Source organism: Plasmodium vinckei, assembly GCF_900681995.1.
Source record: "Plasmodium vinckei vinckei genome assembly, chromosome: PVVCY_11".
NCBI lineage: Eukaryota > Apicomplexa > Aconoidasida > Haemosporida > Plasmodiidae > Plasmodium > Plasmodium vinckei.
In genome coordinates this window covers 1,225,315-1,239,983 of record NC_051303.1, presented here as the reverse complement: position 1 = coordinate 1,239,983, position 14,669 = coordinate 1,225,315, and the positions used below count along the sequence as shown (strand labels likewise).

The window sequence follows — 14,669 nt, the reverse complement described above, 5'->3', positions numbered from 1 at the left end:
TTATCCAAATTGAATCTCAATATACTTAGGCATATATTTGGTATATACCAACTTTTTCGTAATTTATGTCAATTTTTTTTTATATTATATTTATAATTCAAATTTCTTTTAAAGTAGGAAACATAATTTCCAAAGCTGTAATAAAACTCTGAAGGAGTTTAAAATTTATTTTAAAAATAGTATTAATTCAAATTTGTCACATTAAATTAATATTTGCATGATATTTTTTATTTTAAAGTATGCATATCTGCATTTTGAATTGTTTTATGTAGACCTTTCACTCTCTATTTTGTGAAATTATCAAACAAACTATTTTGTATTTACCGTAATTTTTAATTTTTATACACTCATATGGCTAGACATATTTATATATCGATAAGATATTTAATTATGATCCTTTAAAAAACAAGATAATGTAATACTTAGTTATTACTATTGTGTTTTTTGTTCTCATAAGGAAAATTACAACAATAATTTAAGCATATTCGATAAAAACAATACAATTAAATTATCAATAGAAAAAACGTTATATAAACTTATATATATTTAAAGAATAACTAATATATATATAACAAAAAAAATTAATAAAAAGTATCTCTACCTAATTGTAACATCAGTCTTCAACTGATCCATCTCAAAACAAGAGCATGTACATTTGTGTATTTCAAAATTTATCTTCATTATTTTCTAACAAATTAGTTTTCATGAAATTATGATGTACTAAAAAAAAAGTAAAATATTTTATATTAGCTATATGGCCAATTATTAGGATTGCTTAAAGAAAAAATATATGCATGCATAAACATATGTGTGAATATTTTATTTTACATTTTTGTTGGTCCTCATCTATTGCTCTTTGAATTTCTACCAAATCATGGCTTTCGGGATTAAACCTAAAATTATAATATTTCATACATTAATTATATTTTTTAAACATCATAATTCAGATTAATTAACCAATCGAAATAGAACTTAAATAAACCGGAAAAGCAAAAAAACAAACAAATTGCAATAAAGGTAAATGAACTACGTACTTGAAGATTTTCGAGTTTAGCATTTCGATTTCAATCAAAGGTTCTTCATTATAACTAAATTAAAAAAATGAATTATTCCAGATTTTATTAAAATAATACAACATCATGAGTATAGAAAATATTGCATATACATATATGTGACTTGGTGTAATGTTTTAGTGTGATTATATTTTATTTTGCTTATTCAGTATTACTCGATTAACTCCAACTTATATTCCAAATTAAGAAATTTGTCCTTTTTCTGCTTCGTCTCAATATGATGTATTAATTTTCTGCAATTATCATTGTATGCCCCACATGGGTTATACTTTATTTTAATACGTTTTATATATGCTAAGAAATTTACTTTCGGGAAAAAGTTAAATTTAGGCATTATATTTATAAAAATTGAAAAAGGGAGTATAAAAAAAAAACATAATATATGTATAGGTACATATATATGTCATACGAAAGGATTACACTTGCATGGTATTAAGCCCATATAAAGCGTAAAAATTGTTGAGGGAATTTACCGAATAATGAAAAACATAATTACAGGTAAAATATCATAAAAAAAATAATAAAATTTCTTAAAAAACTTGTAATATTATTTATAGTATTTTACACAAAAAAATAAATTAATTAAACTCATATGCAAATCGCCCCATATTATACCCATATGGATGACATTAAAAATGAAATTCATAATATTTTAAAAAGATAAATTTTTTACATAAACAATAAAATTTATGCATTTCGCAAATTTCTCCTTAAATTAGAAAAAAAAACATGTAAAAAAATATACACATATATATTGTGTTTGCTTTATTTTGAATGACTTTCTTATTGCCATTCATTAGTTTCGTAAATTGTGTTATATTCTTAAATCGGTAGATATACACATATAATCTATGCATATACACCTAGGAATACAAATTCTTATATATGAACTTGTTTACATTTGGTTTCATACAATCAAAAATTCTGTGAAAAAAAAGATATATTTAGCATTCTCTCTATTTTAAAATTTGCAAAGAGACTTTTACTCAATATATTCATCGAATTCATATATGTAATATCAAATAATATGTATTGGCATATATTAATAAAATTTAAATGATTTCTGTTTTGTATTTTTTAGTTAAAATATTTGAGGTACTATTATCAGAGTCGTAATTTTTCGGCGGGGAATAATTAGCCCTCTTTTTTTCGAATAACGTAGTGCCTGATTTTTCTAAATATTTATTCGGTGAATCGTATGATGAACAATCATTTTCTTTCTCATCTTGCCATAAATCAACTGATTTTTCAGATAGCATATCCATAGATTTTTGTCTTTCGACGCTTGTGTTTTTTTTGTCCTTTTTAAAAAAATCCCTTATATCGGGATATTTTTTGGTACTAGCATTATTTATCAGTGTCTTATATTCAGATGACCTCCGTTTAATCTTAGGTGTATTAACAAGAGATGTTGGATACGATTTATTAGTATCATTTGTTAAGTCTAACATAAATTTATCAAACTTACTAACTTCTTTTACATTTAATGAATCTTCAGCACCATTTAATGCTGTAGTTAGAGTATTCCATTTTCTGTTAATAATCTTCCAAACAACTTCATCAATAGTATTTTGTGCAACTAAATAATGTATATTTATTGTATCATGTGTTGTCCCAATTCTATGTGCTCGATCTTCAGCTTGTATCATTTGCCCAGGAACCCAATACAGTTCTCCAAAAACAACAGTATTAGCTGCTGTTAAATTTAAACCAATACCACACGCAGTTATAGATAATATAGCAATTCTAATTTTTTCATCACTTTGAAAATTTTTAATATATATTTCTCTTTTATCTATTGGAGTTAAACCGTCGACTCTTATAAATCCCAATTTTTTTTCTTTTAAAAATTCATCGATTTCATCCATGACTAATTTATGATGGCAAAACAATAAAAATTTAATATCTGCATCAATCAAATATGTAATATATTCCTTTATAGCTTTAACTTTTGCATAACCAGTCATTTTAAATAATTGAGAAATTGTTATATTTTCTTCATCAATATTATTATCGTGATTTGAATTAAAATCATTAAACCTAGATAAGCTAATATTATCAAGATCATTAATATTTATATTTTTTTTGCTTTCTAATTTTTTAGAGTATAATAAAATTTCACTCAATTCATTTTGAGGTATTTCAATAGGAATTTTTGATCGTAATTTGTCTGGTAATTCCTTTAACACATCCTTTTTTAATCTTCTTATCATAATAGTGTTTGTTAAAAATAAGTGTAACTCTTCTGTGTGTTTGCAACCAACATATTCTATTTTTCTAGTGTATATATTTTTATCTTTATAACAATATCTATCACAAAATTCATTATAATTAAATAAATTAGGTATTATACTTGAAACTTGTTCATATAATTCTGATGGTTTATTTAATGCAGGTGTACCCGATAATAATACACATCTTTTTGCACTTTTTATTATAGGTACAATTGCTTTAGTTCTTTTTGAAAAAGAATTTTTTAAATAATGTGATTCATCACAAACAATACATTTATATTTATTTTGATACTTATCATTTTTTGTAATTAATTCATAAGAAATTATAATCATTTTAGTATTACGAGGTATGTCCATTTTACCACTTTTAATAACACATATATCTTTTTCCTCAATTAAATGAGGTAGCCATCTTAAAGCCTGATCTTTCCATTGAAATCGAATGGATGATGGACATACTACTATGAAAGGCCAATCTTTGTTATAAAATGCCATTAAAGCTAATGCTTGTAGTGTTTTTCCTAAACCCATCTCATCACCTATTAATACTCTTCCATTTTTTTTTAGACCAAAATGTATTCCTTCTTTTTGAAAGTTTTTTAATTCTTCAGCTAATTTTTCACCTAACAAGAAATTTAAATTATCATAATGCTCTTTAGTATATGAGCACATTGTATTCGTTAATATATTTGCAGTTACTTCAGATATTTTTTGGGGTTGTGAAAATTTTGAATAATTTTGAAAACATTTTAATAAAAAATTTGGTATACTATGTATACCTCCTAATATTGTACATTTCTCTGCTAAATTATTTAACACATACTCATATTTATCTGATTCAAAAGTTACACAAGAATAATTATTTATCTTTTTTAATGTTGGATTAAATTCAGATAGTATTTTAAAAAGTTCTTTTGGTACAAAATTTTTAAAATTAGAATATTTTTTGTTATTATTGTCTTTTTGTACTATTTTAAAACTATCATTATTGAATATTTCAAACGCCACAATTATATCTAATTCAGGTTTTTCCTCCTCCTTATTATTATATCTATTGGCTATTTGATTCATTATATTTTGCTCATAAATTTTGTGTTCTGAACTATTCATTTTGTTTACACTATTTTTATTATCATATCCATTTTGTTTGTAGTTGAAACTTCCATTTTGGCTTTTATCAGTCTTATATTTATTTCCATACCCATAATAATTATCGTTTCCATAATTGTTGGTGTCCCCATATTTATTACTATATTCGGAGTATTCCGTATATGTATCTCCACCATCTCCACCTTGTTCTTCTCTTCGTAAAACATAATTTTTAAACTCAATTAAAGATCCTGTAGGATTGTCAAGATTTTTAACCCATGTTACATAGGACTTATGTTTTTCAAAAACTTCTTCAAATGTCTTTCCTTTATATTTCCCGAAATTAAATGTCTCCATTTTTTTTCCATATATTCATCAATAAATTATGAATTAATAATACCCAATTTTATAATATTGAATTGGATATTTTGTATTATCACCTTTCCAATGCACAATTTATAATGTGCTTTACTTTTCTCTTCCAAATATACCCCCCAAATATATATATATCACCAAGGATTTATTTCTTTAGTCTGAATCATTAAAAACTGGAAATTAAAATATTAATTTTTTTTAATATATCTCGAATTAAGTGAGTTATATTCTTCTTTTTGATTGATTTTACAATTTATTCATGCAAGAAAATGAATACTTGCTGTGTAAAAACATTTTCTTTGCATTTTTTACACTTTTTATTATTTGCCAAATGTGAGTCCAAAAGCTTTTTTCCTTTTGATTTACAAAAAATAATTAACAATTATATTACATATATATACCCAAGATATCGCTGATATTGTTTAAATTCTTAAGACATACGCGTAAGTATATATGCATACAAATGGAACTTTTCAAAATTTTGGAGTATTAAAAATGATTATCAATTAAGTATGAATTTGCTTAATATTTTTTAATCACATTTAACTATTCCTTTAAAAAATGAAATTAAATAAATACTTTTAAAAAAAATTTATGAAATCCTTTGTATTAATTTAATGCTTCGATACTGAAATTAAATTTACCTTTATGCATATTTATTTTATTTATATATAATTACATTTTTTCCCTATTTTACTTTACCTTATGTAACAAATAATCATAATATTAATAAATTATACATCCAGACAGCGAATTTAAAAAATATTTTTTTAAATTTAAATTATATATTTGTTTTTTTCTTAAAATCATACTTTTCTTACTATATATAATTTAAAATGGGAAATTCCCCTTTTAAAATGACATAACAATAATATCAAACTGTTAAAAATTATTCTTAATGATTGTTTATATTTTATAAAAAAAAAGTAAAACATGTTTAATTTGTATCACAATAACAATATTTATGCAAAACTGTTATGAGATAATTTACAAAAAAAACAACATACGAAAAAATACGTTTTATGTAGATAAATCCACAAGGAAATAAACCTTTGTGATATCGTAAGTAATGTAACATGCTTCTAAAAATAAAATAATGCTTACAAATAGATGGATATATAAAATGAATTAATATAAGAGTAAATCAACGAATAAATAAAAGTAATATATCTACTTTTTCTAGCATCTAAAAAATTGCTAAATACACACTGTAAAAAATTTGATGAAATTTAACTTAATAATGCCCAATGGATAATATTATTAGGCAGAATAAAAAAAGGGATAAATATATTTATTACTTAACAAACATATCACGTTCGTTCCATTTTTGCTGAATTTTCGAAATATCAATGTTCATAAGAATTTTAAAATCTTTGTACAATTCCTTGTTTAACTTTTTTGATATTATATGTGCTAATAAAAACGGTTCCTTAAATAGATTTTTATCCTTTTTATATAAATTGGATAGTTTCATATATATATATTTTGTGAAGAAAAATTTGTAGTGGTGAAAGACATGCCAATAATATACTGTCGAAACGCAGAAAGAACCCAAATGTAAAACTATGATATCTTTTTCGATATAATATTTTGAGGCACTTGAAAAATTGTCACACACATTTTTTAAAACAAAGGATAAATTGCTATCTCTATCATTATTATTAATATTTGTGAAAAAACTATATACCGTTTTCATTTTATGAGAATCTTTCTTTTTTTGGAATCGTTTTTCATCAATATCACCAGTATATCTATAGCCTTTTGATTCTTCACACTGATTTAAATAATTTTGAATATATTGTTCATGGCTTTCAATGACTTTATTGTCTATAGTAGTATTCGTATCAATTTGTATCAGCAAATTATTTTGAAGCTTTTCATTCTGATTTTTTATAAATAACTTATTTGCTTCTTTAATTTTACGCATTTTATTATCATCCTCAAATCTACTATTTGAGATTTTTGCAGGATCTATTAAAGTGGTTAAACCAATTTGACCAAAATATTCATAATTGTTAATTTTCATGAAATTATAAAAAGAATTTTTCCATAAATCTGATGACTTATAGAATGGCTTGATAAAAAATACAGGGCATGCATATGTAAGTTTTCTATTACAACAACTACAATATGCATTATTATGTTCTAAGTATGATATAAATATATTTGCATAGTTCTTTAAAATATTTTTAAATTGTGTATCAAAGGGATGCGACTCAAATTGATCTCTTTTTGATAATATTTTATTTTCAATTTTTTTTATATGATTTTCATAATAATTCGGATCTTTAATGCTTCGAATTTTGCAAAGGATTTTTAAGAAATCATAATTACTGTAGCCTTCATCATTTTTTGCATATTCATATAAATTAATCATAGTATCATTATTTAATATTTTATGTATAATATTATCGTTTATTTCCTTTGTTATTTTTTTTTTTTCAGATTTTTTCTTATAGTCAAATATATAATCTCTATCATCATCACTCGACCTATTTATCAACAAATCCTCTTCATCAAATTCATTACTTTCACCTTCTTCAAAGTTATAATTATTTTCTTCCTCTTCACTGTCCTTTCCACAACTACTATCTTTACTGGATTCAGTATCTCTTAATAATGTCTTTCCTTTCAATAGCTGCTTGTTTTTATTATCTTTTTTTAAATCTTCGATTTCCAAAACCGATTCGCTATTTTCTTCACATATATTATTATCATCATTTTCTGTTTCTGATTTATTTTCATCCACTATTTCGATAACGTTACAACTACGAGCAGTATCACTATCGCTATCACTTAAGACATATTTTTTTTTTTTTTTTTTAGCTTGATTATCTGTTTTTTCCCCATTTTGGTCCTCATTGTAATTATTATCAGAACTTATTTCCTTTGGTTCATCTTCTTTTAGACTATCTTCCAAATCGATTATATTTTCAGATAATTTTTTAAGACTTTTTTTTTTCTTCTTCGTTGCAGCATGCTCACTTTTTATTGTTTCGTTATCTTCTTCGATTTCTGATTCTTCAGAATTATTAAAACATTCTTGTAATGATTTTTTTTGCATTATTTTGTTATAAATATTTGCATAGTTTTCTTTTAACCGTGTTTTTGCACTCTTTACATTTTCTGAAATATGAAAAAAATCACTATCGTATTTCAAATTCGGAGATAGTAGAGATAAAATAATAAATTCGATGTACAATTTCATTGTTTTTTTTATGCTTAGAGAACTGTATTGGAAATTATTATCATTCCAATTTTGTTCATTAAACAGTTTCAAATGTAATTCATATTCATATGAATGGTTATCATCATTGCTATTATTTTCGTATTCCGACCCGTCATCATAAAAGCTATTTTCTTTGCTATTCACATACCGATCACTACTGTAAGAATTGTCGTTCTCCGAATTATATGAATCATCAACAGTGTTGTAATTATCGTAATTATATTTTTTTTTGTCTCTTTTATTCATTTTCTTCCTTTCCTTATTATTATATTTTGATATTTTCTTTTTTTTATTTCTGGTTTTCCTATTCATGTCATCACTATTGTCACTCGAATTACTTTTCGTATTATCTGTCGAGATCTCTTTCGATTCGGTTTCGCTAAATAAATTAATTACTGGAATGCTACTTATTGCCGGATTATTATTTAGCTTATCTTTGTTAATATTTTCGTTAGAACCATCTCTAATTAAGAAAAAGTCTGGAGAAGCAAGATAGGCAATTTTTTCTTTAATTTTCATTCTGCTATTACTACTATCTCTACAACTATTTGTATTATTTCGAATTTGATCGTCTTTATCTGTAAAATATTTATTACTTTGTTTTTTATCCTCTATAGAAACACACTTAGTTTGCTTAATATAACTATTATTTTTAATTAAGGATTTGACATTTTTATCACAATCATTGTCTAAGTTATACAAATCAGTAGATTCTTTATCATTTTCATCCTTTAATTCTATTACATTACAGTTATTATCCTTTCCCCCCTCTTCATCATTTTCTACTTCGTTTTCTTCTTCTGTATTTTCTTCATCTTCATCACTGTCAATTTTTTTTTTTTTTTTTTTTCGTCTTTTTCCATTTTCCTTAATAACTATATTATCATCATAGGCCCCATCAGAACTACTATCACTATTTATTATTTTTTTCAACCGATTTTTAGTTTTTACTACACTTTTATTTAAATCATTATCATTTAATTTACTTACATTTGTTATATTCAATCCCTTTGTTAAAGCAAATAACTTTTTTTTTCTCACCCCATTACAATTTTTATCAACAAATTCCTTTTCCTTATGTTTATCATTGTCTTCTTCATATACACTAGAAGATTTTTTACTTTGAGCTGAATTTATGTCACAATCACCTTTTAATTTTGTGGTATGATAATTGGTATTTATCATATTTTTAAGAATACTATACCCGCAAAATATACGTTATACATATATATTTACATTTATTTATCTATTTTGGAGTAATGATAATTTATCCATAATTTATATTTTTTAAAATAAATTATCCTTTTTTTTTACTAATCATAGTCTATATTTAAAAGTTATTAAAAAGGAGAGGCAATAAATTCGAAAAAAATTAAATGATCAAATTTGAAATTCTATTAAAAAATGGAAAATTATTCGTTAAAAAAAATGAATAAAATAAAAGCTACAAATAAAGCCGTATTTTAAATGGAAACATAATAATGCAACGAATAGTATAGAAAATAAAAAATATTTTTATTTCTTTCCCTTTCAACACCCAAAAGAAGGATAAAAAAAAGGAAACACACAATATGATAATTTAAATCGAAATACGATCTAATAATACATTAACATATATTATATACATATTGTAAATATGATGCATTCCTTTACATACATTTATACATATATATAAATACGTAATACAAAGAAATTTATTTTACAATATGGCTAAAACATGCCATGGAATATTTTTTTTAATATATTAAATTGAAAGTGAAATAAAAAAATATATTTATATATAAAGCTCTTTAAATGAAGAATAATATTTTAGATATACACACATATGTTTATTTATATAATGCACATTTTTTTATTATTACATTCTTCATATATTTTAATTCAAATAATAAATAACTTCACAGCCAATTACACTTATTATTATATCATTATCACTCTTTCAGTTTTTCATTTTTTTTGGAAAAAATATATTATAAAATGTTTTTAATTATATTTTATATATCTTCCTAATACGATTCTTTTACTCTTTATTAGCACTATGTGTATTACATATATCCGTATTATAAATGAATAACAATTAGAGGGTATATTACGATCCAAAAATTGGTTTTTGTTCTTTTTTAAATTCCTATACAGGTTGTATTAGCATTTCTCAAATTATTAAAAACAACAAATATTTTCTTTATTTGTGAACAAGTATAGACTCACAAATCTCAAACTATATTGTAAAAACCAAACATCTTTATGTACAGATTTATTTATATTATATTGATTTATATATCAAAATTGTTAATTTGGTTGATTTGTGTTGAAAATAAATCATACAATCAATTTGGTAGTTTATGGAGAATGCAAAATTTTTCCCAACAATACATTGCCATGATCCAATGTTTTCATTTTTCAAATTTTCTTTTATATTTAAATAATTTTCATCATTTAAATTGTCTTTATTTAGTAGCTCATCATTATCACACTTCATTTTTATCTGGCTTGCTATGTCTTTCTCAAATTTATTTTCTTTAATTGCCTTTAAACTTATTTTGGATATTTTTTCACAATTTTCACTATTCATACAAATACCTTTTATTTCGAAAAGGGAAGAATATTTTTTTTTCTCCGTATGCTCCATTTTTTAAAGGTATATAAAAATTAATATTAAATAAAATATATATAATTCAAAAATTTAACACTTCAAATATAGAAGGATCACACATAACGAGGTGGTTTATATGAAAATTAACTGAACCCCCAGAAAAAATGGATAATATAAAACGGATAAAATAAAAGAATACCAAACTTTAATAAAATTAATTTTTTTAATAAAAAAATAGGGTATATATATTTTTTTTATGCTATTCTAGTTTTATATAAATAATCGAAATATTGGCATATTAGCACGGATGTCTATATTTTTATTATATTATAATTTAAAATTTCCTACATAAATTACAATGAAATAATATAAGAAGCAAGGCAAAATAATAACTTGTCTCTTGTGTAATTAAATTGGAAATAAAAAATTGCTAGTATTAAAAGAGACATAAAAAGTTAATAGACAAATATTTAAAAGTATATGAATAAAACAATCGAAAAATGCAAAAAAATAAGCAAATACACAAAAATAAAAAAATATAATAGCCAAATTATGTTAACTATAAATAATATGATTTAAAAGAGAGGAAATACTCTTTATATTAAAAAAATATAAGTAAGCATCCACATCTATACATACATAAAACATTCTTCCACTATCTTCCTTCTTTGTATGATGTACCTTTTTTATAGTGAAATACGAGCATAATATGCAGAATTAAAATAATTTATATTTACAAAAAAAGAAATAACCAAATATATAAGCATGAAAAGTATAAACGGTATTATTACTATTAAAAAATAAATATATATATATAATTGTGTACACTAAACTAAAACTATTAGCATGTACAACTATAAATAAGGCGATGCTAACTATATAAATTCATAAGATAAAACATCGGAAAATATATTCATTTATTTTGCTGATATTTTTTAAACAATTGTTTGCATCTTTATATGTTAAATATACTCTTTATGTATTCAAGCCTTTTACTAAGGGGAACATAATTTTGTATGTTATTTTTTTGGGCTGATATCCATATTTTCAATAAATTTATAAAGGGAATACCTTTTTTTTGAAACGTCAAAAGTATACGAATTCTTAATAAAATGTCTTTTTTCAAAAATTTGGTGTTTTTGCATATATACTCTATCAATATATTGAAATTTTTGTCCATTATATGCTCTAAGTTAATATTATCATCTTTATATTCTTCAAACCAATTACATAACAAAACTGCAACTTGTTTTAAATCAGTATCACAGCTATTTAAATTATTTCCCATATAATCATAAGAAATAGTGTCGGTGATATATTTTTTTAATTCACCATAATCATGTACATCATTTTTAAATATGCTAATACATAATTCAACAAATTCTTTATGTCTATCTGTTATCATTTCATCCTGAAATAAATATTTGATTGCCTCCTCTAAATATTTTTTACTATCTTCATTTAATAAATAATTCTTATTCATCCATTTTAGTTTTTTTATATTAAAGACTACAGAAGATTTGTTTACCATATGTATATTAAAGTGCTCTATGAGTTCATCTAAGCTATAAAACTCTCTAAAATAAAAAAGAATAAAATATATTAACATATTGTTAAAAGGAATAATAAATATCAATTATGTTCATATGCATAAAATTGGACATGGGTGTGTAATATTATAAAATAATTTATCTCAATCAATATTATACTATTATAAACAAAAAAATAACCTCGTTGAAATGGGGCTCCATCCAAGAGTAGCCAAATAATTAACAACGCATTCAGGCTTAAATCCTTCGTCCCTAAATATAATCATATGAATAATATAAAGGCAATCAATACATATCACATACTAAAACATAGGTCAAACGGTAAAAATAATATGTGTAGCATTAAAATGTATATACCTTAAATTCCTAATTAAATATTCATTATTTCGCTTGCTAATTTTTTTTTTATCTAAATTTGTTATAACAGGTATGTGGGCATATTGAGGGATTTTCCCATTTAAGGCTTCTATCACTAGTATTTGTCTGCATAAATATGAAAACATCCCATGCCATATTTATCCACTTATTTATTTGTAGTGTTGTATATCATTTTATAGTAATAAAAATATTAACATGTGTATATCTTTATAACTTACTTGAATGTATTGGAAATATGCTCAACTCCCCTTATAACATGAGATATTTTCATTAAATGGTCATCTACTGAAACTGCAAAATTATAGGTTGGTAAAAAGTTACTTCTTAAAATGATAAAATCTTCGTCTACATTTTCTTCTATATTATTTTTTAAAATGTCGTTTAATACAACTTTTCTTCCAATTGGTGATTTAAATCTTATTGCATATAATCGATTCTCTCCTAAACATTTATTTATAGTTTCATCATTTAGGTCTCTACATTTCCTATCATATATATACTTTTTTTTCATAGCTTTTGTCTGCAAAAATTGAGAGAACATCACACAAAAATTATTATATACTAATTGATCTTTACATTTGCATATGCATTTCTTTTTAGTTATTATATATTTATGGGAATACCATTTCCTTTTTTTCATTAAGTTCATCTTTTGTGCAAAAACAATAATAAGCTTTTCCTTCCTTAACAAAATCATGGGCAATTTTTCTAAAACGGTATTATAAATACAGTTTTCAAATATTTTAAAATTGTAAATTTGCAATTGATTATGCGGTGATATATATGCAGACATACAGGCTATCACATATTAACACATTCATATATAAACATATAAAAATATAAATACATTTTGATCAGGTTTATTAGCATAATAATTTATACAGCCAGTTATTGAAGATGATAGATTTATCTTTTTTTATTTTCACACTTACTTGTATTTTTCAATATTTTCAGATTGCTTATATGGCCCTTCATCCCAATCCAAATTCATCCATCTGTTAGTAATTCCCAAAAAGAAGTATGTGTATGACTCATAAATTATAAAAATTTATAATTTTTTCAAAATGAGATTGAATATATGCATTATATATGTAATCATTGTAAAATTTTCTTTTTTGAAGTTGCTATTTTTATCATTTTTTACTTTAGATCCTTAATTATTTCACTCAACGAATCCTTCGTATTCCTATTCGCATCTGTGTCTTCCAGTCGAAATATTAATTTTCCATTCATCTGTTTTGCCAAAATATAATTATATAGAAATGTTCTACACCCCCCTACATGTAAAAATCCAGTTGGACTTGGAGCAAATCTAAATCGAGGTGTATTTATAGGAGAATCAGCAGCTTGATTATCATATTTTTTACAAGCACATTTGTTCTTATATTTATAGTTGGTTGTTTTAGTATTATTTAATATAAAACCTAAATCCCCCTTTTTATAATATAATACTTTTAATGGCCATTTTTCATTGATTATGAACTCAGACTTAAGCTTACTTTGTGATACAGTTGCGCAACTTACAAATATGCTAACTAAAAGAAAAATTAATTTCATATTTATGCATCATACCACTTTTTCCTCATTATTAAAAACGAAAATTGCTTAAAAAAAATTATAATATTAAAATATGTTATCATATAAAAAATCAAATATATATATATAATAAATTAAATAATAATTAATGATGGAAATAAAAATAAAATAGCTAAATAATTACATATATATACGACAAAAAACCAAGGATAAAATACCCAAAATATAATTATATACAAAAATATTAACTCTAAATAATTCTATTGTAAATCCTTATAAACTATCAGTAATATTTCAAAGAAAATATTCATTACAAGTCTCTATAAAATTACAATAATTTTACCGATACCAAAATAGTCGATGCATTTACGATCCCATGATTTATATTTTTAACAGCTTTATACTATATAAGATTTGTGTGTATATTTTTTTATGTATTATGTTATTAAATCATATTATAGGGGCGATAATATATTCATTTATCATACCCCAAAACTAAATATGATGTTTCTGTTGGTTCAATACGTTAATACTTATATAAATAAGCACATTGCAATGATATAGTCTTTATTCTAACATACTAAACATATAAATACCTTTATCAAAAAGGAT

At 23.3% G+C, this 14,669-nt stretch overlaps 5 protein-coding genes across 5 annotated transcripts; all 5 read right to left on the bottom strand.

The window, feature by feature from the left end:
• Positions 1-664: 664 nt before the first annotated feature.
• PVVCY_1103510 (conserved Plasmodium protein, unknown function) lies at positions 665-1,407 on the bottom strand (the record flags this gene model as incomplete). Its single annotated transcript, XM_008626027.2, has 4 exons — positions 665-720; positions 829-893; positions 1,035-1,088; positions 1,229-1,407. The coding sequence occupies 4 exons, from the start codon at positions 1,405-1,407 to the stop codon at positions 665-667; spliced, it is 354 nt and encodes a 117-aa protein (XP_008624249.1).
• A 718-nt stretch (positions 1,408-2,125) lies between these two features.
• On the bottom strand, positions 2,126-4,753 carry PVVCY_1103500 (DNA helicase, putative; the record flags this gene model as incomplete). The annotated part of the gene is made up of 1 exon (XM_008626028.2): positions 2,126-4,753. One exon carries the CDS (start codon positions 4,751-4,753, stop codon positions 2,126-2,128), a length of 2,628 nt encoding a protein of 875 aa, XP_008624250.1.
• Positions 4,754-6,065: 1,312 nt separating this feature from the next.
• Positions 6,066-9,185, bottom strand: PVVCY_1103490 (conserved Plasmodium protein, unknown function; the record flags this gene model as incomplete). The annotated part of the gene is made up of 1 exon (XM_037634554.1): positions 6,066-9,185. The coding sequence occupies one exon, from the start codon at positions 9,183-9,185 to the stop codon at positions 6,066-6,068; it is 3,120 nt and encodes a 1,039-aa protein (XP_037490643.1).
• Positions 9,186-10,263: 1,078 nt separating this feature from the next.
• Positions 10,264-10,629, bottom strand: PVVCY_1103480 (dynein light chain, putative; the record flags this gene model as incomplete). The annotated part of the gene is made up of 1 exon (XM_008626030.1): positions 10,264-10,629. One exon carries the CDS (start codon positions 10,627-10,629, stop codon positions 10,264-10,266), a length of 366 nt encoding a protein of 121 aa, XP_008624252.1.
• A 919-nt stretch (positions 10,630-11,548) lies between these two features.
• PVVCY_1103470 (glutamate--tRNA ligase, putative) lies at positions 11,549-14,078 on the bottom strand (the record flags this gene model as incomplete). Its single annotated transcript, XM_008626031.2, has 7 exons — positions 11,549-12,170; positions 12,324-12,395; positions 12,501-12,626; positions 12,740-13,041; positions 13,145-13,229; positions 13,454-13,516; positions 13,666-14,078. 7 exons carry the CDS (start codon positions 14,076-14,078, stop codon positions 11,549-11,551), a joined length of 1,683 nt encoding a protein of 560 aa, XP_008624253.2.
• Between the last annotated feature and the right edge of the window lie 591 nt (positions 14,079-14,669).